Source organism: Monodelphis domestica, chromosome 2, assembly GCF_027887165.1.
Source record: "Monodelphis domestica isolate mMonDom1 chromosome 2, mMonDom1.pri, whole genome shotgun sequence".
NCBI lineage: Eukaryota > Metazoa > Chordata > Mammalia > Didelphimorphia > Didelphidae > Monodelphis > Monodelphis domestica.
The window spans coordinates 286,445,331-286,472,502 of record NC_077228.1 but is presented as its reverse complement, the minus strand read 5'-3'; the positions used below and the strand labels follow the sequence as shown (position 1 = coordinate 286,472,502).

The 27,172-nt window shown below is 44.3% G+C and overlaps 1 protein-coding gene across 4 annotated transcripts in view; it reads right to left on the bottom strand.

The window, feature by feature from the left end:
* The window catches only part of TTBK1 (tau tubulin kinase 1), a 107,143-nt gene that overhangs the window by 30,788 nt on the left and 49,183 nt on the right, over positions 1-27,172 (bottom strand). For all 4 annotated transcript variants that reach the window (XM_056818274.1, XM_056818272.1, XM_056818273.1 and 1 more), the window contains 8 exons: positions 23,546-23,650; positions 22,850-22,915; positions 22,312-22,404; positions 21,937-22,062; positions 20,448-20,602; positions 17,020-17,251; positions 16,364-16,542; positions 11,596-12,148 (listed from right to left, as the gene is read on the bottom strand). In XM_056818274.1, the coding sequence (XP_056674252.1) occupies positions 11,596-12,148; positions 16,364-16,542; positions 17,020-17,251; positions 20,448-20,602; positions 21,937-22,062; positions 22,312-22,404; positions 22,850-22,915; positions 23,546-23,650 (1,509 nt within the window). The remainder of the gene's footprint in view (positions 1-11,595; positions 12,149-16,363; positions 16,543-17,019; positions 17,252-20,447; positions 20,603-21,936; positions 22,063-22,311; positions 22,405-22,849; positions 22,916-23,545; positions 23,651-27,172) is intronic.

The window sequence follows — 27,172 nt, the reverse complement described above, 5'->3', positions numbered from 1 at the left end:
GGGAAGGAGCCACCTTCTCTGTCCGTCCCCCTCCCTCAGCACGCCCCCCTCCCCGCCCTGCCCCCTCTGGTGGGGAGGGGGGCCCAGCCTAGGTCTTGTGGGTGAATCGGGCCCACACCTGCTGTAGCTGGGACCTGGAGATTCGGAGCACCGAGGGCATGAGTCTGTGGTTGCCTGGCGCGAGGGGCGCGTGGCGCCGGTGGGGCGCTCGGACCGGGCTGCTCTCGGCCGAGCGGCTGCGCTGAATGAGGGAGCCCGAGCTGGGGCCGCCGGGGTGAGGGTAATGTTCCGTCTCCAGCGTGGAGGAGGAGAACACGGAGGACGCCAGTCGTCGTAGGGGGCTGTACCTCGGGAGGGAGTGCCCAGAGAGTCTGTCCTCCTCCAACTGAAAGAGACCAAGAAGAGTGGAGGGAAAAGAGGTGTGAGGCACAGACTCGACAGCTCCGTCTCGGGGGGCCAACACGCCGCTCACAGCCCCCTCGACGCCGGCGTCCCAGGGAACACGGGATGGGGACAGCTGCACCTGGACTGGCTAACTAATCCTGCCTCCGAACCTTTGCCTGTACTCGAGTGCCCTCCCCGACTCCTCCCTCTCCATCTACACTCCATCACCTACTCCAGACGTGAATGACTGGCCCTTTCATCTTCTCTTAACTTCGACTACAGCATGAATCACAGCGCTAGTCACCTCTTCAGTTCCCAGACTCACCTCCACAAAGCCTTCCTCGGTTAACCACACCTGGCTTTCACAGTCCCTTTGCACGGGACCACTTAGGGACTGATTTTATTCAATATTTATTATACACGTCTGTATTTCTCCATGTATTGGTTTACAATACTAAGAATAACCCACTTTGCCTATGGAAATGTGTTGCTTCACAACAATTCTGGGAAGTAAGAAGTACAAATATAATTACCTGCATAATATAGGTGAGGAACTTGGGCTTGTGACTTGGCCAGAGTAAATTGGAGAAGGCCACGTTTAAACTAAGTGTATTAATTTTCAAGAACATATTTTCTTCACTGTATCCTCTCTGTGTCTCTGTCTCTCCCTCCCTTCCTCTCTACTTTCCTCCTTCCTTCCCTTTCTCTCTCTGTCTCTGTCTCTCAGTGGAAGAAGCCCTTCATGCTGTAGTCTTTCTTATAAGTTCCAAGCAGTACTTATTTTCCAAGTAACAGTGTTGGTACCTATGGCACCAAGAAATTAAATAACTTGCTTAAGGTCACACAACCTCTATGGGGTGGGACTTAAACCCACAGTCTTTCTGACTCCTGGGGCAACTCTTGCATTCTTAAATTGTTCTCAGTGTGAGATTTATCTTCTTTATTAGACTGTACATTTCCTAAATTTGGGGACCAGGCCTGCCATTATTTTGAATTCTGTACCATCCAACAAAGAGTGTTAGTAAGAGTTAGACACAATTGAAAAATGACTGAACCAAAAAAGGTTTTGAACTCAATAAGTACAGTCCATGGTGCTGAATTCAGTCTGACTCATACACTCTTGAGAGCATGGGGAAATGGATAGATGTACTGCCAGCAAAAGGGTTGGGGAGGTGACAGTGGGGCATCTTTCCACCAATTTAGCTTCTCCCACACTACTCCCTGCTGTCCAGAGGTCCAGGTCACTAAACAGTGTCCTGCAGCTCAGACAACTTTAATTCTTTCTACTCTATCCTGGGAAAAGTCAGGCAGGTGATGCCTCCCCCAATTCTGTTGTCCTTAGAAGGGGGCCTAAGACTACCTAGTATGTAGGAATGGATAGGCCAATTTTAGCCACTTTGAACAACTGACCTTTAGTCCACAATTCCCATCACTTGGTCATAGGACTGTTGATTTAGAGCTGGAAGGGGATCTTAGAAGTCATTGGTACAAAGTAGTTAGCTTGCCCAGGGTCACACAGCTAGTGACTGAGGAAAGTTTCTAGGCTAGGTCTTCCTGACTCAAGTCTGGTATTCTCTCTGCTCTACCATGATTCCTTAGAGACAGTATAAACTGCTTTTAGCACATAGATCTGGAAATATTCTCAATACAGTGTCAAAGCCCTCCCTGATTTCAGGTCTCCTTCTATCCCTTCTCCACTTCCCCTGGGAGTAGTCACATTATCACTTATGCACATTGATGAAGCTCTGCCTGAATCCTGACATATTTGTTTCTTGATCCTTCAAAGATTTCAGCACTATTTTCTCTCCTAGCTATCTCTCCTCCTCTGAGTTTAGCATAGTGCCTCACATATAGCAGACATTTAATAAATGTTGATCCATTGATTATTGATTACTGACATCACACATGACATCATCATTCCTTAATCCACATACCTCAGAGTCCTACCCTTGGAAATTCCACCCAGTGACCAAACACCAGAGATAAAGGCAGGCTCCCAACACCTGAGAAGGGGATGTCCTACATGTATAAAATGGACCCTTCTCTACCCACTGTGATTGAGAGTACAGCTACCAGCAGATCAGACTGGAGTTCTGCTCCAGTGCCTGACTGATGACTTCTGGCCTGGCTTGTCATTCCTCACTCTTTTTTTTTCAATCTCCTCTGAAAGTTCATAACCCTGCATACTCCTGCTGCTCACATGGCCTCTTCCTAAAGACAAAAGTTTGGCCCAGAATGCCTTCCTTTGAGCTGTGGGGCACTTCGCTAAGGGGTATAACACTTTACTTTAACCCCCTCTACCTCTCCCACCATGAATACTTTCCTCCCTCCAACTTCCTACCTCCATCATTTGCCACTTCTGCCTCCCTTCCCCTGAAACCCTCAGAAATGGATCTCTGTTTCCAGGCTGGTTGGAAGGCATGATTTATATGGCCAAAGCCACAAGATAAGCTCCAGACTAGGGCAGAGTCTCTAGAATTCAATCTAGAATTTCTTCTGGGTATTTCCTCTATTGGATCTGCTAAGAAAAGCTTAAGCTATTCCTCACCCTAGGGATGGGAAAAGTAAATACCAGGAAAGGGCTCTGTAAGGGGGGGGCACAAGATAGAATACAATCCTGTTTCATATTCAGACATAACTCCCAGGACAATGCTGGAACATATACTGAGAACATACTTCTCTTGATTCAGCCTATTCTCTTTGAATTGGAGACTGTGGGGAAGGGGTGACAAAAAGAGGCAAAGGGTTTAGTAGATAGGGATTTAAAGGGTCCTATTCCAGTTTCCCCTCAGTCCTTCCCTCCTCTTTGGAGTTCAGCTGAAAAAGTTGAAGGAAAATGAACCTTAATGAGGAAAAGGAGGAAGAACTCTTAAATCATACTAACCCTTCCTTAGTCATTTCAGGATTGAGAGCCCATACCACCATCCCATTTGGTAAATTCTACCCCAAGTCTTACCTCTATCTTCTTGGACACCCTTCTTCCCTTCTAAGAATGAAATATGAAGTCTTTTGCCCTATTTCCAGGGAGCCTCAAAGAGAAGGGCTTTGCTCCCTCTCCCCCTCCTCCAGTCATGCAGCCATGGTAAGAATGAAGATCTAGATACAGTTTCTCATTTCTAGGTCACCTTCACCTGGGCCTATGGGAAGCCTACCATGAGGAGGAGCACTAAGGAACCAAAAGGCCTTAGGGGAAGTGGGGCTAGGAAAGAGCCAATGTGAGGATAAGGAGAATGAAGTAAGTGGTTCTATAGAAAATATTTAGAGATGGGGGCATCATTCTTGAAGCTAAGTTCTTACCATAATCAACTCAATAGGGAAGAGCAGTCTGCCAAATAGGAGCAATTTGTTCAATAACAGAACAGAAAAAAATATATTATTGAATTATATGTATCCCCACAGAAGATTTTCTTTCATAATTTTTTGTTTGACTCAGGCTTGATATAGTATATTAGTGGGTCCTTCAGTCTTTGAGCCCACAAAGATTGTACTGACAGGGAGCTGGTCAGGAATGAAGACCTTCATAGGGTTCACAGGTGTTATTAAAGAAAATTCTAGATCATAAGCTCTTTGAGGATGGACTTCCACGCCTTACTCACCTTTTTATCTCCCCAGCACATACAGTAGACAATTAAATCAGCATTTATTAAGCACTTATGTCCAAACCTGTTTTAGGAATGGGAGGATAACAAAAAAAAATCATCATCTAACACATCAGTTCTAGGACCTTAAACTTAGACCCAGAAATGGTCTTAAAGGCCATCTACTCCAACCTCTTCATTTAAGACAAGGAATGCTTTGCCCAAGTTCATACAGAGAGTGATCTCACACAAGATTCAAAACCAGGTTCTTGACCTGCAATAAAAGTTTAGTAAGGATAGATTATATATTAGGCCAGTCCATTGTAGTTCTCCCTATGCTCTCAATATGGGATGGCCAAGCTTATGAAGAGCCCAAGTATTTCTTCATGCTCATGGTACAAATTGGAGGAAAGGAGAACTCTATAAAAATTTCTCTGAAAAATTTGAGGGAAAGATCATTTTTAGCTAGAGAGAATCAGGGGCAGCTTCATGGAAGAGATGATAACTGGCCCTTGAAGGAAGACAGTTTTTTGTTTTTTTTTAAACCCTTACCTTCCATCTTGGAGTCAATATTGTATATTGGCTCCAAGGCAGAAGAGTGGTAAGGGCTAGGCAATGGGGGTCAAGTGACTTGCCCAGGGTCACACAGCTGGGAAGTGTCTGAGGCCAGATTTGAACCTAGGACCTCCCGTCTCTAGGCTTGGCTCTCAATCCACTGAGTTACTCAGCTGCCCCCGAAGACAGGGTTTTTAATAGAGATGAAGAGAATGAATTCTAGGCATGGAGGGCATGGAATGGAATTCTCAGGTATCTGCATGAATGAAAGATATAAGAAAACAGGTAGTAGAATTTAGTCTAGCTAGAACAGATTATAAAATAAAGGACGATTACATAGGGTAGTAGATAGAGTGCCCTGCCTGGAATCAAGAAGACCTGAGTTCAAATTTTACCTCAGACACTAGTTGTGTCACTTCACCATGTTTTCCTGTTTCCTCATTTATAAAATGAGCCAGAGAAGGAAATAGCAAACCACTCCAGTATCTTTGCCAAGAAAACCCCAAAATGGAACAAAGAGTCAGACATGTCTGCAACAATTTACTTCACAACAATGTGAAAGAAGACTAGAAAGACATATCCCTCAAAGATCTAAAGCTGAAAGAGATCCTAAGTATTTTCTATTAAAAATCCCACACCTACAGTTGGCAGGGGTCTTAGAGACAATTTAAATTGACTCCATACTTTAACAGATGAAAAGAATGAAACTGAAGATTAGGTAACTTGCTCAATATCATGCAGGTAGTAAGTTAAAAAATGATTGGTGAATGAATGAAAGAATGACCTATCATGCTAGCCACTGAATAAAAGGCAGTAGGTATTTTGAGGATCCTCAAGTGCTTCTGGGGGTTTCAAACTCTTGGTACCAAAGGACACACCTTAGGGATGGGCACAATCATCTAGGGGTACCCTAAAGATCACAGACACTCTCATGAACTCTGGGGGCCAGAGAACCCCTTCTTTCTCAGGGATTTCCAGAATTCTTCAATATTACAGGCTGTGGATTATCTTTAAAGGGATGAGAAGTAAAATTCAATATGACCCACCCTTCTACCCCAACCAGTCTAAGTGGTTCCAGGAAAAAGAGACATACAGTAATAATGGCTAGAGGCAAAGAGTTTTAGGAAGAACAATCTTATGACAACCCCCAACCCCCAAAGGGAGTTACTTTCCCAAGGCAAATCACCATTTCTTTATTATATACTCTTGGGGAATATCCATGTTTCTGCTCCTCCATTTATTCAGATAACCAAGGACCAACTGTTTTTATTACCCTTTTTAATGATCCTTTTAATAAGGAAATTTACATATAACAGGAGGTCATTCCAGTCCCTGAACTTCCAAACCAAAAACCAGATTTGCTGATAGGCAGGACTGGCTTTCTTTCCCAGCAGTTTCCATCTTTCTGACATTTGGAGGAATGATTGGAAGAGTTTTCTAGTCAAGTTTTCCATTTCTGGGCAGCATGTCTTATGTCTGCAGCCTCTGCTTATATCCTATATTCTTTTTTACCTTTAGACTTGGGAGCTCCTTAAGATAGTACCTGGTGCTTTATAAATGTTTACTGAATTTAATTGACAAGGACAATATTTACCCTTCAGACTGGGAGTTCTCCAAAGCTAGACTTTCCCATAACCCTAAGTTCCCTAAAAACTCAACCATGTGTCTCCTCACATCTGGAGCTCTGAGAGCAGGAGTCATTCACTTTGGATCCACTCTGAAGGTCTAGAATGGGTCCTCCAATGCAGTCATCTGTGAATGATGTGGACTATTGTATTGACAGACTTGGTCATTGGCAGAGAAAAGAGTAAAGAAGTATAGGAAATTACTCTGCTTACAGATATTATACCAGGGTGAAAGGGGGGAAGCACCAGGAAGGAAGAGTCTGGGATAGGACTATGAGTGGACAAATAGATACAGTTATTTCTACATCAAGATCTTGACACAGTTCCCTTTCCCCATCTCATACTTGTAGGCTTCATCTGGTGTGATGAAATCATAGGCTTATGGGAGTATAGAGTTAAATCTGGAAAATGGAGCTCAACTCTTTCATTTTAAAGTTGAGGAAAATGAGGCCAAGATGGATGAAATGGCTTGCCCCTGCAAAGGGGTGATACGACCAGCCACTCTCAAGTCCCCCCAAGGCAGCAGACACTATGTTGTCACTTCTAGAACTCTCAAATTTAAAAGCCCAGCTCAGGATCCAGCATGCTTTACACGAATGAAAGAAAATCTGATACAGGGGATGGGGGAAGAGGGTGGGAAGGAAGAGTCAGGTGAGTGATCTCAAAGAGGAGATATATTTAGGGGCATTAGAGAGACAGATTTCAGCTATCCCACCACCACTAGTTCAGAGGAGAAAAATATCTACATTGAACTGGCTTTCTTACAAAGGCCACCCCAATCCCAAAAGTTCCATTAGTTCTGTCAGTCAATTAGTCCATGATCCTATATACAGATAAGGTTAAATATAATTACACAACACACCCACAGACCCAGACTGAATGGCATCCTGAAACCACGTTTTGAGATGTATAAATTACACAGGCACATATACAAATCTGCCATATGCATTGTCCCACACACAGATTTCATTGACCATTTTCTGATATATCCATGTGCAGTGAACATGGACACCCCAAGATACACATAACCACATGCCTATTGTACCTATATACACATACAGATCCAGACACTCTCAAGCTCAAACATCACCTCTTCCTTGAGACCTTTCCCAATCTCTCCCCATCCCCATGTGTTTGTGCTTTCTCCCCTGCTGAAATAACCTTCTATTTTCTTTGTATATAATTTGTCTACACAAGAAATCTGCATGTTTATATATTATTTGTGAATCTATTTCTCTGATAGAATGTTAGTTGAGGGCAGGACCATTTCATTTTGCCTTTGCACCCTCATATGTAAGGCAGAAAGTAAGTGTTTGACAGACCTATTTGTGTACACTGACACATACCCATTTATTAGCTCACATAGACCATTGTCATATAGTCCAAACTTTGAAAAACAGACATAGGAACCACAAATGCCTGGACTGCAAAAGGTCTTAGAAGATCCTATAGTAGTAGGATAGAGAGCCATGCCTGGAGTCAGGAAGACCTCAGGTATTTCCTGGTGGCATGACCCTGAGCAAGTCACTTAACCCTATTTGTCTAGTCCTTGCTCTTCTGTCTTAGAACTGATACTAGGACAGAAGGAAAGGGTTAAAAAAAAAAAAGAAGATTCTCTAGTCCAGGGGTTCTTAACATTCTTTGTGTAAGAGATATCTTGGGTAGTCTGATAAAGCTTGACAGACTATAATTTGTTGCCTATGTTCATAATTGAAGGAAATACTAAATTTCAGTGCTATGTTCATGAAAATAATGATGTGATTTTCCCTGTCCAAGTTCATGGAATTCCTAAAATTAATCCTTATACCCCGGGTTAAAAACTGCTGATCTAAAAGGGAAAACTGAGGCACTCTGATAATATGTATCTATACATACATAATCATAGGCACTGTCACATTCTGTAACATACAAAATGGCATAGGCATATCCCTCACCAACCTGCTTGTTGTGCACATAGACACCCAATATGTTCATATATCCCTTTGTTCTCAGAGTTTTATACACGTTTACAGAGAAGCACAAAAACAGACTACTCCATTTCCCCTTCTCCCCACTTCTGCCCAAAAAGAGACAGACAGATGGCAGAGGCCTGAGGCGAAGCCAGGATTGGGGTTGGGGGAGGGAGAAGGCCCAGTACCCTGAGTCAGAGGAGCTACAGGAAAACAGTTGGCTCTCAAACATGGAAATAAACCCCAAGGGAGATTGGTCAGTTAGGTTGCCAGCTGGAACACAGGAGGTGGTGGGGCTAGGGAAGAGAGACCAAGAGTACATACTTTCAGAAATCCCAACAGCTCAGCCACTTTCTCAAGATAGGGCTTCAGATGTATCTAGGAAATAGTTCTGTCCTTCCTCCTTTAGACCCCGACTTCTTCCTCATTTGTCATTGGATCCCTAGACTCATTTTTATACACCCAGCCCCATGTCCATCTGTTTCCTTCAGTGGCATTTGCTCATTAGTTTTTCTTCTAGTAATCCCACCCTGCTCTCAGATAGCTGGATCATGACTCTCAGGACCACAAGGCTTCTCCTTTCATTCACACAGCCTCTGAAATTCCCCCCTTCTCCAACTACATGGACTGATGGAAAGAAAGGAAGCAAATGCCCTCTCACTCAGTATCCCCTATCTAAGTCTTCAGATAACTCCCATCCTCTTCCCCTCAAAAGCATTTACTGACCTCAAAAGAGAGTGTTAATAATAAGTGTGTCTAGGGGGCAGTGAGGTAGATACTTCCTAGCCATGTGACCCTGGGCAAGTCACTTAACCCCATTGCCTAGCCCTTATCCCTCTTCTGGCTTGGAACGAATACACGGTATTGATTCTAAGACGGAGGATAAGGGTTTAAAAAAATAATGAGTATGTCTAGGGGAAGCTAGGTGGCTCAGGGAATTGAGAGCCAGATCTAGAGAAAGGAGGTCCTGGGTTCAAATTGACCCTGGGCAAGTCCTTTAACCCCCATTGCCTAGCCCTTACCGCTCTTTTACCCTGGAACCAATATACAGTATTGATTCTAAGACAGAAGGTATAAGTGTTTAAAAAATAATGAGCGTGTCCCAATCACTTGCCCAAATCCATCACTGTCTGTGTCAGTCACTGTTAAATTGTCATTCTCAGACTTTCCTTCCCAGCATCCCTCACCTGGATGCTGGTCTATGACCCTCAAATTTAGAGTACCTGGTCTAAGTCAGACAATCCTGTGAGAAAACTGAGTCCCTTCTGCTCCTCTGGCCCAGTCCAAGGTCTATACATAGTTTGACTTCAGAAATGCCACAAGATCTCATCCATATCCCAATCCCTCTAAGGCTTGCCACAGTGTCACCTACTTCCAAATGACCTAAAATACTCATCATAAGAGTTAGAATAAAATGGGATTCATAGAATGTCAGAGAGCCATAAGGGACCTTAGAGATCATCTGGTCTAACGCCCTCAGTTTACAGAGAGAAGAAGTCATACTGACTATATATGGCATGGATTCCCAAAGACCTGGGATCTTTCAATATACAATGCTGCCATTCTTTGATCTAGAAAGCAGTGATGAAGGACATTTTCAAAAGATCAAAGTCAGAACAAACACATTAGAGTCCTGTTGGTCTGGAGACAGGGGAATTCTCTTTCAGAGCACATTTGCACAGATAAGCATTGAACAGACAACCCTGGGAAGCACAAAGAGCCTAGTCCCAAGGGGCTGGGAAGTGGGAATGTAGAAAGGAACAGGTACCAAGGAAGGAGACGAGAATGGGTGCAGAAATGGACGCAGAAGAGAAACAGAACACAAATCCCTGGCTTTATTATTTTGCTTTGCCACACTCCCAGAGGACCAGGGCCTCTGAGAGTTAATGTGCCCCATGTCTACAGTCTAGTTAGTACAGGGCAAACATTTACAAGGGCTAAGTCTATAAGGAGTGCTATCCCAGACTCATCAAATAAGATATTTATAAAGTATAGTATCTGACACATAGTAGACAATAAATGCTTCCTCCCTCCCTCCTTCCTCCCTCCTTCTCTCCTATCCATCTTCCTTCCTCCTCCCTTCCTCCTTCCCTCCTACTATCCTTCCTTCTTTTCTTCTTTCTTTTCCTTCCTTCCTTCCACCTCTCTCTAATATGCCTTAACTCTTCTGGGAGACTCCCCTCCCCCAGTTGGACCTTCTACTGCTTAAGAGTGGGGCAAGAGGAGACCAAGGCAATGCACTACACACCAGGACTATAACCCCACAGGACCCTTCCTCCTCCAGAGTCTAGGAACAGAGCACTGACGCATAGAGCCTGGCTCCCTGCCTGGCAGCTCCTGACATTCCCCTGGCACCTCCTAAGGAGCCCATCATCTCTTGAATAGATCTCTCTCTTCTGCACAGCACCTGATAGTATATTGCCTGAGAGGTACAGAAGAGGAGTTGGCCACACAGCTTGACACACTGGCACCCTACATGTCACAGGAGGATCCTGGGGAGAGCAGCTGATCACATGAGCATTAGAGAAGCAAGGAGCTCAGCTTGCTGGCTGTATGCCTGGTCACTCTGACACCTGTGCTCCCTCAGAGAGGATAATAAATACCATTCCCTTCTACCCAGAGCAGAAATTCCAAGCTCCTTGGCCTGGCATTAGAAGTCCACCATAATCTGGCCCCTCCCTACCTATCTCCATTTGCTAACCTCTGTTCAAAGCCATACTCTGTCCCTTTTCCTCTCCATTGAAACCTCTCTCTTATATATTCCTATTACCAAGCTTCTGCTCACACTAGTTCCCCTCTTTTCCTGTTCGCATCTACCCATCCTTCAAAGCCCAGTTTTTCATTCTTCCTGATGGCCCTAACCTTTCACGATTTACCTTCCCCTTCTTCTGAACCCTTACAGCATTTACTGCCTATTTCACTCACTTGGCACTTTATCCCTTTGAAAAACTTAAATACCAACAGAAAACAATATGTGATCAGAGTCTGTCCTGTCTCTCCAACCTAGATGGTAAACTCTTGGAGGGCAAGCTCTATTCTATAGCCTAACTGGTTTTGGATTCCCCCATAATCCCAGCCTCCCATCAGTTCTCATATATTTGCTAAATGTGCATCTCACCTTTCATCTTTTCAAAGCACTTCCACATTCAGTTTGATGTCAAACAACCCAAGGAAGGGCAGAGCAGGCCAGATGATCTCCATTTTACAAAAGAAGCCCACAGAGGGGTAGAGTTTAGCCTGAAGTCACACAGCCAGTTTGTGGTGGAGCTAGGATCAGAACCCAGTTCTACTGACTCCCCAGTTCCATAAGCTCTTCTCACCTTGACTAGGCTGCCTCCCTGGGCATTAGGCACCAAAGTGTGGAGGCAAGCAAATAGGCTGAGCCTCTGAAAGGACAACTCTGGGCACCTGAATTCTAAACTCCTACCCACCAATTCGCTCCCAGCAGCGGAGACCCTCCCAGGACTTCAGGGATGGGACAGGGATGGGGAATGCTGATCTTACCTGTCTCTGTGGGCCGATGGGGTCTGACTCCCTCCTCCGAGGCCTGGGTCCAGAGTGCAGGGAGGAATGGGAGGGGCTTCCCGGGGTGGGAGATAGGGCAGGCTCTGCTGCACCCTGCAACTGATGCTGCTGCCGGAGGTCTTCCTCAGCCACAGTCTGCATGCTGCGTCCTCGGGGCCGCACCGGGGCGCCCAGGCCGGACTCGGCCCCAGCCCCGGGCCGCCTGCGCTCATCCCCCTCGTCGGGCAGGGGCCGCAGCTCCTCCGGCTCCTCGTCTGTTGTGCCCGACGTGCTGGGTTCGGCGCCCGGGTGGAAGTCCTTGAGCTCCGTTTCTTTGTCGATGATGACCCACTCCTTGCTGTCAAAGTCCTCTTCCTCCGCCAGTGGCACAGAGCGGAAGGCGTTGCTCAGAGCCTCCTGCTCCACTGAGGCCGACACGTCCATGCGCCCACTGGCCTGCCGGTCCGCCTGACCTGTGTCCACTGACAGCATCTGGGCAGGTTGGGACGAGCACGCCTGGCGGGAAGGGGAACCCGGAAGGTCCATCCGAGACCTGCAAAGCCACACACCCTTAGGGGCTCAGCCTAGCCCTGCCCGGCTCTGCTCAGTTCTAGACCCACCTTCCCAGCCCAGTTCAGCTTCCCAGCAGGGTCAGTCTCTTATCTGACCAATACCCGACCCACCTGGTGTGATTTCAGGAGCCAGAGAAAGAGCCCACCCCCACCCCACCCCCATGAAAAATGCAATCACTCTATCATCCTCTTTCCCCTCTTACCTGGACTCCTATCTACTGGCCTTGCCTCTCTCTACTCATAAAGTTGCAGAGCTTGAATGTTCCTCAGCCAAGTGACATCCAGATCAACTTATCCGTGAAAAAGAAATTCTACTGCAATCCACCAAACCAATGGCCATCCAACCTTTGTCTGAAGACCACCAACTAGGAGAAACCCTTGTCCACCCACCCACAGCACAGCCTACCAGTCTCTAGTTGCCCTTTCTAATCCATCCTGGGCCAAATCTTTTTTCCTCTCCTTTTCCCCTTTCCCCCCTAACTTCAAAAGCCCTCATTAGTTCCCTTCTAGGACTCTTTAGACTGGCCTTTGAGGCTTCATCATAATCTGGGCCCCAATCTACCTTTCCAGGAATCTCTCTCACTATTGCCCTACAGAATTCCTCATTGCAGAATAATTCATTTTAGAAAGAGTGCTGGATTTGGTTTCAGAAAATATGGGTTCATGATGCAAAGTGAAATGAGCAGGACCAGGAGAACATGGTACACAAAAAGTAAAACATTGTGGAACAATCCAATATAATGGACTTTGCTACTAGTAGCAAGGCAACAAGCCAGGACACTCCTGAAGGACTTATGGGAAAGAATGCCATCCACATTGAAAGAAAGAACTATGGGAGTAGAAGTACAAACACAAAACATATGATGTCACTTATCACATGTATATATGGGTATGTGATTTGGGGTTTAGGCTTTAAAAAATCGCTCTATAGCAAAAATGAATAATATGGAAATAGGTGTAAAGTGACATCATTTGTCAACCCAATAGACTTGCTTGTTGGTTCTGGGAGCCAGGTGGGAAGAGGGGAGGGAAAGAAATTAATCATGGAAACATGGAAAAATATTCTAAAAAAATAAATAAGGGGGCAGCTGGGTAGCTCAGTAGATTGAGAGCCAGTCCTAGAGATGGGAGGTCCTAGGTTCAAATCTGGCCTCAGACACTTCCCAGCTGTGTGACCCTGGGCAAGTCACTTGACCCCCATTGCCTAGCCCTTACCACTCTTCTGCCTTGGAGCCAATACATAGTATTGACTGCAAGACAGAAGGTAAGGGTTCAAAAATAAATAAATAAATGAAATTTTGAAAATAAATAAAGAATTTTATTCAACAAATGTTTTTTAAGTAAAGCATTTTCTTAATAAATAAATCAGTTTCCTCTTTTGGAAAAAGAAAAGGATTGGGCTAGATGATCTCTAAGGCTGTTTTCAGCTCTCAATTCTAAAATTCTAATGTCTTTTACTCTCTCCCATTCTCTCTAGGCCTGGAAAACCCACCCCACCTCAACTGATTCAAATTCTTCTCATAAAACTTTTCCTGACCACAGAATAATGTGTGTGATCTCTCCTTTAGAAGTCCTGTGGCAATTACTGGCTTGACTATTCTTCTGGCATTATCACATGTTGATGCTTTAGGAAATCTCCACTATTTTGCTTGTATTGCTCCTTAAACTTTTTGTTATTAAACCTTTCCCCTGTTTATGACACATTTCTGCAACTGAATCACAAACTCCTTGGTATTCTTGGGACTCCCTCCCTGAGTCCCTTCAGACTCAGAAGAACAGAAGAGACCTTAAAATCATTTTGGGGGGTGGCAGCTGGGTAGCTCAGTGGATTGAGAGCCAGGCCTAGAGATGGGAGGTCCTAGGTTCAAATCTGGCATCAGACATTTCCCCAGCTGTGTGACTCTGGGCAAGTCACTTGACCCCCATTGCCTAGCTTACCACTCATGCCTTGGAACCAATACCCAGTATTGACTCCAAGATGGAAGGTAAGGGTTTAAAAAAAATCATTTGGGCCAACATTCTATAGAGAAAGAACTTAGAACCCCAAAAGGTTACACCACCCAGAAAGTGAGTGAGAAAAGCAGGAACTAAAGCCAAATTCAGTACCATTCTCATTCCACCATACTACTTCCTAATAGAGGGGCTCAATAAATATCTGTTGATTTTATTTGTTTATAAGGCTTCAAAGATTGTCAGTGACTTAAATTTATGTGACAATATAACTTTACATGAACACATAAATGATATTAAACCCTTACCTTAGCACAGGGCTTTGCATTATCATAAGCATTTAAAAATGTTTTTCATTCATTCATTCATTCATTCATTCATTCATTCATTACCTGAAAGCAGGCTTTGACAGGAAGAAGGAAAGAAATAAGGGCATGGCACTCTACCCTGATGGAAATGAAATACAGAATGGGCAAGGGTGGGAATTTGAAGGAAAGGAATGTTGAAAATGAAAATTCGATAGGATGTCAACATTTTGTGACTAGATCTACAAATGGTCTTGTTCCCCTATGCCTTTCAAAAGCAATCAAAATAATTCCACCTAGCCTTCAAGTTCCTTTCACCAAAGTTCCCCCAAACCTCACCAGATTCTCCCCTCAAAATCAAGCTAATCTATAAGCTCTCTCCCTGCTCCTTCTTGCCTTTTTAATGGCCTCTATTTTTCCAAAATTTTCATTGATCTCTCCTCCAACCCTTGTTTTTTTCAGTCTCAATTTTCAATTTGATTTTAAATTTAAAATTCACCTATTCCAAGAAGTCTCCTCTGATTAGAATCATGGAGCTATAAGAGACCTTAGAGGTCTTCTAGTCTCATTCTCTCATTTTACATATGAAGAAACTGAGCTTCAGAGGAGAGTGATGAATCCAAATATACTTAGCAGCAGAACCAAGACTAGAACTTAGGTCTCCTTAAGAATGTTCCAGTCCTTTCCTCCAACAGCACACTGCCTCCAGAACTCTAATATATCTTCAAAAGCTATTTTCCTTACCCTCTATGGACTCAGTTTGTAGGGGAATTAAATGTTTTTAATTTTAATATGATAAGAAAGAGAAAAAAGGTGTTTAGTAGAATGTTCAAGCTGAGCTATCCCTCTGACTCTTCTATCTCACTGTGTGAATTTATGATATAGTAAGTCACTCCTATTTATCCTCAACTTCTTCATCTTTGAAATGAGGGGGATGACCCCAGTGGTCTTGAAGGACCTTTAGTACCTTGAAGATTCTGCAGGAGACTGTAAATTCCTCCCCTGTCTGGACCAAGTTTCCTCCTTCTTTCTGGTTTCTAGTGCAATATGGATTCTGCACACAAAGGTTTCTCAATTATAGGGATTGACTAATTATTTCCTTACATCTCCTGAGAAGGAGGCAAAAGATACTCTTCTAGGGATCTCCTTATAAAAGGGGGATGAAACTGCAGGAGAATTATATTAGCAGGTCATGATATTCTATTCCACTGTGCCCAAGAGAGGCTTGGGTGGGCTGCCTCCCAGATCCCACCATCCCTGCCTTCAGGCAGATATGCAAAGGCACCTTCTATGGAAAGGTCATGCTGAAGGACAAGTTCACAAAAGGAAATATATCATTAGATTTCCCTTCCACTCTTCACCCCATGCCCAGTGTTCATCCAAGACCCTCCAACATCCTCCAATATCTATGTCTGTGGTCCACTTTGGCACTGGGCCTCCCTGGACACTGGAGCTCCAGAGATACTTCTTCTCCACTCTGGATCCAATCATATTCTCCCCATCCAAAAAGGCCTCCAACTTCCTTTTGTCTACTGGCCCAAAGATTTTACTTGGCTGTTCTTCCTTTAAGAAACCCCTTAAAAGAACGGAAATTTCTTTGGGCCCAAATTCTTTCTTAATGCCTGGTCCCTCTTCTACTATGCTTATTTGTATTGGTCTCTCTAGCACTTAGCACAATGTGAATGCTTTTTCATATCTAACCCATCCTCTTCTTATATCACACACAATCTAACCCCTGTGTCTGACCCCTTCTCCTCTCCTTCAGCATCCTTCGGGATTCCTGAATAGCTGCCATCATGTTGAAACCAACACCCTTTCCCTTGTATGACCTATCCCCAAACTGGGTAAGAGCTAAATGGGAAAACGCTGATGGAAAATGTGGAGGGGACTGAGTCTTTGAAGCCAGTCAACCCATATCCCTTCCCCAAGCTCCAGACCCACCTCTTCTCATGTAGCTCAGCCCGCCCATCAGCTGTGGATAGCCGCTCAGACTCAGGGCTGTTGACCCTTCGATAGCGCAGGGAACGGACAGGGGTGGTTGGGGAGTCTGGGGGTGCACGTACTGGGGAGCTTGGGACCCCCACTCCACGACTCTGATCCTCCTCCACCACACACTGTGTCTGCAAGGGAGAGTGCAGGGTCTGAGAGCTACAGTGGCCAGAACTTGATGGGAAGGGGTAAAGGAATGCTTTGGATTGAGTAAAGAGGTTGGGAAGGGACTTTGTCTCCTCGAAAGTCTGCTCTTCTCAAGGAGGCTGGAATATTTCATCCCAGTGGATGGAATATGTCCCACCCAGGTGGGATAGGTCTTTTCCAGTGCAAGGGAGGAATATTGGGATAAGAGGATTAAGAGGCCCTCTTTCCTGGGAAATGGAAAATAGGGGGCCTGGAAGAAAGGGCAACTGGGGGCAAAGGGAGATGTGGAATAGTAGGTAATAACAGGAGGATTATGAGTTGGAGAACAGAGATGAGGGAAAGAGCACAGAGGGATGGGGAGACTGAGTCTTGGGGAGACAGAGATCAGAGAGACAGGAAGACAAAAGAACAGAGGAATAGGAAAACAGGTCTTCCCCTGGGCCATTCCCCATAGTGGTTACTTTGCTGATGTTAATCCTGAGCTTGTTGCGGTTGACATCAGTCTCCTCCCAGACCTCAGCTTCTGGGACCCCAGGATGGGAAGCAGGATGAGGGATGGAGCCTAGCCCCTCCAATGGCCGCCCAGGTAGAAGAGGGGGTGCATTTTCCTGGTCACTCAGATGCTCGCCCTGCAAAACGTCCTCTGTGTTCTCCCTTAGCAGGTCCCCAGGCACAGGGGTCACATTCACCACCCTATGGTTGAGAGGGGGGAAAAGAAACAGATACAAAATTGGCAGCGATCCCCCCCATCACAGATCCTTCTTCCCTGTCCCCAAAGGTTCCCAGATCTCTCATTTTACAGATGAGAAAACTGAGGTCAGGAGTGGTAAATCGACCTGCTCCAAATCAAAATGATTCAGTAATTCCAGATCCCTATTGTGACTAATAGAAAGAGAGCATTTGTTTGAAGAGGTGATGAATGTGGAGTGTGAAGAGGAAGGGGTTTATGGGTAGAGAAGAATGCTTGGGGGATATTTGTGCAGAACAATGCAAGTGTAGAGTCCTATCCATTGGTGAATTCTCTGCACAGGTCTCAAATACTTCGGGATGGAGCAGTAATAAGGAAAATATGTTCAATAAAGAACCAAGGTAGGAATGGAGGGCTAGGTCAACAGAGTGGTGTATAGGAATCCTAATTTCATATCAGGGAGTGCCCATCCTTGAGCTTCATCTGGCTATGTTCCCCACTTTTCCCTAGTTACACCACCTCAAGAAAGACTTTTTCCCTCCTTCTCTCTCCTTCCTTTCTTTCTTTCTTCCTTCCTTCCTTCCTTTCTTTTTCTTTCTTTCTTTCTTTCTTTCTTTCTTTCTCTTTCTCTTTCTTTCTTTCTCTTTCTCTCTTTCTTTCTTTCTTTCTTTCTTTCTTTCTTTCTTTCTTTCTTTCTTTCTTTCTTTCTTTCTTTCTTTCTTTCTTTCTTTCTTTCTTTCTTTCTTTCTTTCTTTCTTTCTTTTTCTCTTTCTCTCCTTCCTTCCTTGCTTCCTTTGTCTTTCTTTTCTGACTCAGTCTTCTCATTTTACCTAGGCTAGAAGTGTATAGTCCACTCATAGGCTCAATCCCATTGCTGATTACTCTTTTCTGACCTGGGCCAGTTCACCCTGTTTTAGACAGTCCAATTACCCTTAGTCCCTAGACTTTGTGAAGACACCCAATCAACTTTTGCCCTGCTGCAGCTCAGAGCACCCAAACTTAAGCAATCCATTAGTTTCAGCATCCCCAGCAACAGAAACCATAAGCTACCCTGATGAGTGGAAGATTCTTTTTCATTGATTCCTAGGATCTAGAGTTAGAAAAGACCTTGGAGATTTTTTAGTATAACTTCCTTATTTCACTTTGTGAAGAAAGCCACAAATGGGGTCATGTAGAGTTGGACATGACTAAAAAGATTGAACAACAGAAACATTTCATTGCTAATGGAGATATGCTTAAGTAGGGGGTTGGACTAGATTGTCCCTAAGATCTCTTCTAACTTCAAACTCTATGATCCATGATTTATGATCTGCCAAAGTGCCAGCTTATGCACAGCTGGGGAGGAAATGTACCACAGTTGTTCCCCTAAGCAAGATGGTGGACCATGTGCTGCTAAGCCAGATGCTAGCTCAGTGGGAAGGTAACTCCACAATTTTGTCATCTATAAGTGGGGCTATGTTCTCATCTTCTCTTCTCTCCCTTCACTGCTTTCCTGAAGTGCTTTGGCATCTCCTTTTTGGCCCTCTTGTGTCTTACCTTGTATCATGCTCATTTAGGTGAGTGTCATTCCCTGTCCATTTTCCCTTTTTGGATTATAAATTCCTTGAGGGCAGGATCTGTCATTTTTTCATCTTCATATTCCCAGTCCCTAATACTTTGCCTTACATAGAGTAAGTGTCTAAGAAATATTAAAAACAAAATAAAAAGCTTGTTTACTGACTGACTAGCCATGCTTAGGTCAGGAGAATACAGGATCACCAAAGCATTATGGAGACTTAGTCAGGGTCCAGCAAAGTATGACAGAAAGAACATTGGGCTTGGAGTAAATAGGGTATAATTCCAGTCTCAGCTCTAATCCTAACTCGATACACCTAATCCCTGGCCTTTATAGGTTCAAAAGGAAGAGTAATGCTCTCCAGGGAGCCTGGACCAGACTAAAGGCTTTTAGCATGGCCCAGTAGATAGAATATTTTTTTTTTTTTGCAGGTGAGAAGGCAAAATTCAGTCTCCACCAGGGTGACTCTGGGCAAGTCGTTTTTTCTAAGCCTTACTTTCTTCATCTGTAAAATGGGGATAATATAAGTATCTAAATAAGATAACTTATGTAAAGTACTTTACAAACTTGAAAATGCTCTAGAACCATGAACTGTGACTATTTGAAAAGGAGCAATTTTGGATTATAAAGTGCCTACTATGTGCCAGGAACAAGCAGACCCCCAAACCATAGGATTTTAGTTTAGGCAAACCTGTTTCCTGCCTAGGGTTCTGAGTTCCTCGTGGAGAGACTGATATTAACTAGAAACTAGAATTTCCTTAGGTGGGAGACATTATTGTGTGTGCCTGAATGAGGGGCTGGGGAATCCTCTCCCCTGACTCTTCACCTCCATTCCATGAATTAATGAAAAATAAAAACAGTGCCTTGTTCTAGAGGTGATAGTCTCAGTGGGGTGCAGATTGGAGAAAGTAAGATATATTTATTTTTGGACGTGATCAATGCAGGAATTTCTTTTGCTTTACTATATATAAAAATATATATATATATATATATATATCTGGTTTTTTAAAAAGTTTTGTTTCTTTCTTTCATTCTTTTTCTTTTCTTTTCTTTTTTAAACCCTTACATTCTGTCTTAGAATGGATATAATTGGTTCCAAGACAGGAGAGCAGTAAGGGCTAGGCAATTGGGGTTAAGTGACTTGCCCAGGGTCACCCAGCTAGAAAGTGTTCAAGGTCAAATTTGAACTCAGGACCTCCCATCTCCAGGTCTGACTCTCTACTCACTGGGCCTCTTTTCATTCTTTTTCAATGGGAGATTAAGGAAGAGAGAAAAGGTGGGTTTTTATCAACTAAAAAAACCTCTTACATTTAAAAATGAATGAATAAATAGATGAATTAATGGATAAATAGTTGAGAAATAAATAAATAAAAGAAATAGACAAAGATATTATAGATAAGAAAGGAATAGACAGATAGATAGATAGATAGATAGATAGATAGATAGATAGATAGATAAATATAGAAAGATAGGCAGATAGACAGACAGACAGACAATAGAGAGAGAAATGCCTTGTTTTGTCTGGGATAGTAGAAACGTCGTGCCCTGCCACAGAGGGCTGGCTGTAATTACCTCACAAAATCAAGAGCTGCTGGTACCTGGAAAGGGGCTACAGCCCTGGCGATGACGAGCTTCCCATAACTCACCCAAACATTGCTGCTGTCTGTCGAGTGTTCTGCTGTGGTGGGGTGGAGGTACTGGTAGAAAGGAGGACATCAGTCCCTGCCTTTTCCCAGTCAAAGGCCTCATTCTCAGTGATGCCCCGTTCCTTCATGCTGTTCTCAAACACCGACATGATCAACTGTGGGAGAGGGAGAGGGGCCAGAAAAGCATCAGAGAAGGAGTTCTTAAACTTTTAGTGTGTCACGGGCCCCAGTGGCAGTCTGGTGAAGCCTACAGACCCCTTCTCAGAATCATTTTTAAATGCGCAAAACATATGGCATTACAAAGGGAATCAGTTAAATGGAAATATAAAAAAGGGGGTTGTTTTTCTTCCCCCCCAAAAAAAGTTCAGAAACCTCAGATTAAAAAACTCTGCATTAGAGAGAAGGATCAGCAGGGAATGGGTAGGAGCATTTTGATTTTAAAGAAATACTATGTAATCAATATGTAAATTAACACATAAGCTTTGATAACCCGGATGGCAAAATAGTCTGTGCTGAAGATAGGCAATTCTGATTGTGAAACTCCCTGATGCCCTGTCATATCCCTAAAGGAATCATAATCTTAGAGATGGAAGGGATCTTAGACCTGCCTCTCATTTTACAAAAAAATAAAAGGGAGGCTTAGAGGAGGGAAGTGACTTGCCCAGGATCACAAAGCTACTAAATGTCTAAGGTGCAGTTTGAACTCAAGCTCACACTTTCAGCGCTCAACCGTACTCTATGCAACCTCTCCATGGACACCCAGGCAGTGAGGGATATCCTCCCCTTTGGGATCATTCTTCTGCCTTTGATAAAGCATCCCAGGGGCAGCTATGTGGCTCAGGAGATAGAATACTGAACCTAGGATTGGGAGGACCTGAGTTCAAATCTAGCTTCAAATACTTCCTAGCTGTGTGACTCTGAACAAGTCATTTAACCCCATTTGCCTAGACCTTGCCCTTTTGTCTTAAAGTTATTATTAAAACAGAAACTAAGGGTTGCTTGTTTTTTGTTTTTTTTTTTAAGGAAGCACTCCAAGGAGACTGTGAGCTCCTTGGAGGCAGGGCCCATATATTTCCCAGAGTGTCCAGTATAGGATCTCCTCCGTGCTCAGTGCTCCCTCATGCTCTGAGGGATCAGAGAAAGAGAGTACAGCATCAAATGCCTAACATCAGGCAATCAGAGGATTTCAGGATGATGCCAGACAGATGGTTAATGTGAAGTTTAGCAGCAAGTGGACTGGTACTCAGTGTTTCAGTAGTCCCTCAGGCTGCTCGGAGGAAAGATGATTGGAAGCAGCATCCCAGATGGGGACCCCAAATGAATGGGCAGAATAATGGCCAGAGGAGGTCAGCAGGTAGGGCAGGGTCTGAGATACCCTTACACTTGACCCTACTGCTCCTTGTTCCCCAATCCCTTCCTTCCTAGCACCCAGGTCAAAATGAACAGGGGAATCCCACTATGAAGGCTCAGGACAGAGCCCAGCACTGACCTGGTAATCGGGCTTGGTGAAATAGTCGAGGTTGGCAATGTGATCCAGGAAGAGATGGAACTCTGACGGCATGTGTTTCAGTAGCATCCGATGCTCATATTTCTCTTTGATCATCCCCACCTGCTCCTGGAGGTGTGTGGGGAAGGAAAAAGTAGAGGCTTCTCCACAAACCATAAGACTGCCCTCATTCTGTCCCCAGATAGCTCCAGCTCCTTCCCTGATGCCTTCGATGGACACCACTTCCCCAGAGGTCCTATCAGCCCACAAGAGCTCCTCTTGTTTCCTATTCTGAAACCATTTCCCCTACTCCTTCATGTCTGGTCCTCTTCTCCCCCAGACTCATCTCAATCAAGCCTTCTTCCCCAGGTTCCTCACCTTATCCTTGATCTTACGCCAGGGGAGCTGTCCTACAGCGAATTCCACCAGCATGTAGAAGAGAGACCACAGGTCATCGTGTCGGCCCATCTCCTGAAAGGGACAGAAGGCATCCAGAGTAGCCCATAGTTCCGCCCTCCAGCCTCCCCTGCCTAAGGGACAAGAGGAACTTCCCTTCCTTCTGAGGGGCAGGAGGCTGCAATCAGGGCTGTCCAAGGTCCAAGGGCCCTGAAAGGCACAGGGGAGCCCCCGGGTTCCAAATGGAAACCAATTTCCTGTGTCTACAACCTGCCCAATTTATATTGAGCTGGAGAATGGTGAGAGCAGAATACTGGAGTCTCAGGGCAAGGGAGGTCAAAAGAATCACTGTGGGGCACGGTGGGACTAAAAGGGCTTCATCTGTAAAAGCTGCTGACCTCAACCCTTGCTCTTGTCTCCTCTCCAGGAACCCCTATGTCCTTACTCAGCAGCAGTTTACACTCCTACCCCTAGCCCTCTGACATTGCTCTTCCACCACTTCCAAGAATCCCCTACTTACCCGGTTTTTATGGGCATTGACTGAAGCATATCGAACTGTCCCCCGAAACCCAGCTACATTCCGAGGCTGCAGGGAGAGAGACCTTTAGTCAGCAGATCGAAAGAGATAATATTTGAAAAATGTTTAACACAGGGCTCAAAACTTAGTTGTCACAATATAAATGCTAATTATTATTACTATTATTGGCTAATATGCTCTGTACCCTGACTAAGACACACCAAACCCTAGCCCTACCAATCAGGTACAGAGACATTCTGTAACCCACACCCTGAAGCTTGACCCAGGTCTCAGAGGTTCCCAACCCCTGACCCTAGAGACTCCACAGACCTACTCATCTCAAACCCAAATTCTTCAAGTCCTACACCTGAGCACTTTGGCCTTTGGCCTAAAATACACTGATGTTTGATCCAACTCATCCCTTCTTCCCCTATCCCTTCCTTCCTATTGCTGGCAAGGGATGTGAGCAAAACAATTCCATTGTGAAGGACTGGGGTGCAGAGGGGCCCATCTGTAGGGAAGTGAAGGGTAGATCTCAAAGGGGGAGGATACTGGTATTCATCCTTGTGTTGGAGTAGGTGTTCCCCAGATATATATGTCTGGGGTGGGGTATCCCATGAGCATTCTTCAGGGAGCCATTGGGGTGTGGGTGGTTTCTAATATGGAAGTCACTCCAGATTGTAGGGAGGTGGTACTCACAGGTCGGACCTCCCCTGTGGTGTTGGTATATTGTCGTGCCAGCCCAAAGTCCAGCATGTAGCACTTCCTGTAGGTAGAGGGCAAGCGGCCCATGGCAAAATTCGACTGTGGGGAGGATAAGGAGTGAACCCATGAATCCTGTGTTTCTCCAGACCACAAAGAGGATGAAGTGAAGGAATGGGGGAGGAAGAAAATCCCATATTTCTCCTTTCTCCCCAATGTCCCCCTCTCCCTGCCTTGTCATCAGGTTCCCCCCATCCCACCCCAAAGGCTGCTCTGAATGGTCTTCCTGCCGGGATTATAATAAATGTCAGGGAAAACCTCTAACCCTGTGAATCTCATAGAGGTCTTAGGTCTACCACTTCCCCTCACCCCCTCAATCCAGAATGCAAGGCAGTAGAATATAGATTTTTTTTTGATGAAGCCAGTTTATATGACTCTTAAGATCTGATTGTTACATTTTCACTTTGAGTATTTACACCTCAGAAATCAACAAAGGCTACAAATTAGCTTAATTTATTGTTTTGTTAATTGTCTAGACTTAAAAAAGAGATGGAGTAAATATTAATAATGCCTATTTTTTCCCTAGCTAGCCAGTTGTTAAACATTTACCAGCACTTTCCTGGATATAAAAGAAAAAGCATTGTACTAGGAAGCAAGGATCCTGGTCCTTATCACTATCCTCAAAGCTTCCCCATTAAGCATCTTGGACATGTATCTTAAGCCTCCTTGGGCCTCAGTTGACTAATCTCTAAAATAAGGGGTTAATAATTTCAAGGTATTGGACCAGATGATTTCTTGAGGTCTGGCTCTAAGATTAAGATCTTATAATAATATAGTGGCCCTAGGAGGACAGATCTCTCCCCCTACTATGCCCCTCAGTTACTCCCAGCTTAACCAAAGAACATCACACTTTGCTAATTCTCAGACAGTATTAGAAGGATGGGTATTCCAAGATGGGGGAGAGAGAAAAAGAGAGAGGTACGATCAAATGAAGAGGAAGAAATTGTGCCTTTTTGGAGGGAAGAAGAGCAAGGGAGGGGAGGAAAGGAGGTGAAGGGCAGATTTGGCACCAGAATAAAGGGTAAATCTGCCCCAGAATAAAGGGTACTACAAAAGAAGATATGAGAAAGGGAAAAGACTAAGCCATCTTCCAATCCTCATCCTACCCAAGAAGTACATCCAGGGAAGGAAGACTAGAAGGATGAGAAGAGACAGGGGCCACTCTGGGAGAAAGGAAGGAGAACCTTGGGAGGTTTAAAAAAACAAGATTGGGAGGGGGTGGAGAAAAGGCAAAAGCTGAACCCAGATCTTGGCTTTGAACTACTTTAAAACTACTTCTCTATTTATTGAGTCACATTTCCTCTTGCCTATGGTACTTACTTAGCAGCTTGTTGGCTCAGGGGAATAGCTGAGTGGGGCAACAGATAGAGTGCTAGGTCTAGAATCAGGAAAACCTGTGTTCAAATGTGACCTCACATACCTACTAGCTCTATGATCTTGGGCATGCCATTTCACCTTCATTTGCTTCCTCATCTGTAAAATGGGGATAATAATAGCACCTACCTTCCACGATTTCTGGGAAGATTAAATGGGATAATTATTAAGCATAGTACCTGGTATATATATGGTAAGCTCTATATACATATTATCTGTTATTATGTAAATGTCAGCTATCACTATTATAGAATTGGGTCTAGAATGGAGGTCTTCCACTCCCAATTTGGCGTTCTGCCTATCCTGTCATACCACACCACACCATACCGCCTTCCTGTGCTGTTACCAGATAGTTTCATGTTTTGTATCTGTCTCCTTCTACTAGTCTGTTAAATCCTTGAGGACAAGGACTACATCTTGCATTCCTCACAAAGCCTCACTCAAGGTTGGGCACAGAATCATGTTCAGTAAATAATTTTCTTTCAATACTTACCTTCTGTCTTGGAATCAATTCCAAGGCAGAATGTTCCAAGGCAGAAGAGCAGTAAAGGTTGGACAGTGGGGGTTAAGTGACTTGCCCAGCTGGGAAGTGTTTGAGACCATATTTGAAACCAGGACCTCTCTCCTTTCTAGGTCTGGCTCTCCAACCATTGAGCTACCTAGCTGCTGCCTCAGTGAATACTTTTGAAACTGTCAATCAATAAACATCTATTAAGGGCTTACTCAGTGCTAGGCACTGTTCTAATAGCTGAGGACATAAAAAGTAAAATCAATCTCTGTCCTTAAGAAGAAGAGAGATTATTGGGAAAGAGAAATGGATTGAAAGACTGAACTTGGGGGGATAGCAGAGATGGATGAGGGGGGGAGGAGGAAACCCAGTCTCTGGTAAGGAGGAAGACCAAGCAGATGGGACTGAAGCCCAGGTATCATTTACTTTCACTTGGTGGCAGTGATGGGTCTGGAGGTGAGCCAGCCTCTTTCCTTCCCTGGGGTCCCATTTCCTCACTTGAAACATCTGTGGAGAAGTCCACCCCATGGGAATTATGATCTCTAGGCAAGGGAGGTTCCCTGATTTGGCAAGATAAGAGACATACGTAGCCACGCTTGATTTGCTTGCTTTTCTGGCGTGATCTCTAATTGCACTTGGAAGCAAATCAAAATCACAGAATGCTTGTGTTGGAAGGGATCTCAGTGGCCATCTAGTCCAATATCCACCTGGATAGGATCCCTCTACAATATCCCTGACAAGTGAAAATTTAGCCTGTGTTTGAATAATTCTAGAGAGCAAATTCATTACCTATCAAGGAAGCCCATTTTGGCATATTGGGCAGCTCCAGTGATTAGAAAATTGTCCCTTATCTTTAAGTCTAAATCTGCCTCTTTGCAACTTCTACTCCTGGCTTCTGCCTCATGAAAACCAGCAAAACAAAACCAATCCCTGTTCCCTATGACAATCCTTAAATAAATATTCCCAGTTCCTCCAACTGATTGTTACCTAACACATGGCCCTTCACCATTCTGGTTGTCCTTCATTCTTCAGCTTATCAATATCTTCCCTAAACTGTGGTACCTGGAATCTCAGGGGTACCATGAGACTATCATCTCCTTAGTGTTGGATTCTTTGTCTCTTGTGATAAAGCTTAAGATTTCAGATTTCTCTCTCTCTTTCTCTCTCTCTCTCTCTCTCTCTCTCTCTCTCTCTCTCTCTCTCTCTCTCTCTCTCTCTCTCTCTCTCTCTCTTTCTCTCTCTCTCTCTTGTCTTAGGATCAATTCTAAGACAGAAAAGTGGCAAGGGCTAGACAATAAGGGTTACGTGACTTGTCCAGGGTCATACAGTTAGGAAGTACTTGAAGTCAGATTTGACCCCTATTCCTCCATTCTTCAGCCTGGCACTCTATCCACTGTAACTACCTAGCTACTCTAGCTAAGGTCTCTTTAGGAAATACTTTTTCTGTATCATCTTACCCTGATGACTCATATTGACCAGAAGTCCACTAAACCTCATCTGCTCCTCCCCATCTCAGGTATTTTTTAGAGGACCTGTGGTCTAGCTATGCCTCCTCCATCTTGTATTTGACTTCTTGAATCCAAGAATAAGACTTCATATTTGACCCTATTAAATTTCATCTGGCCTAGGATTCTAAGTGTGTCAAGATCTTTTGGAATTCTGACTCAGTCATAGAGTGCACA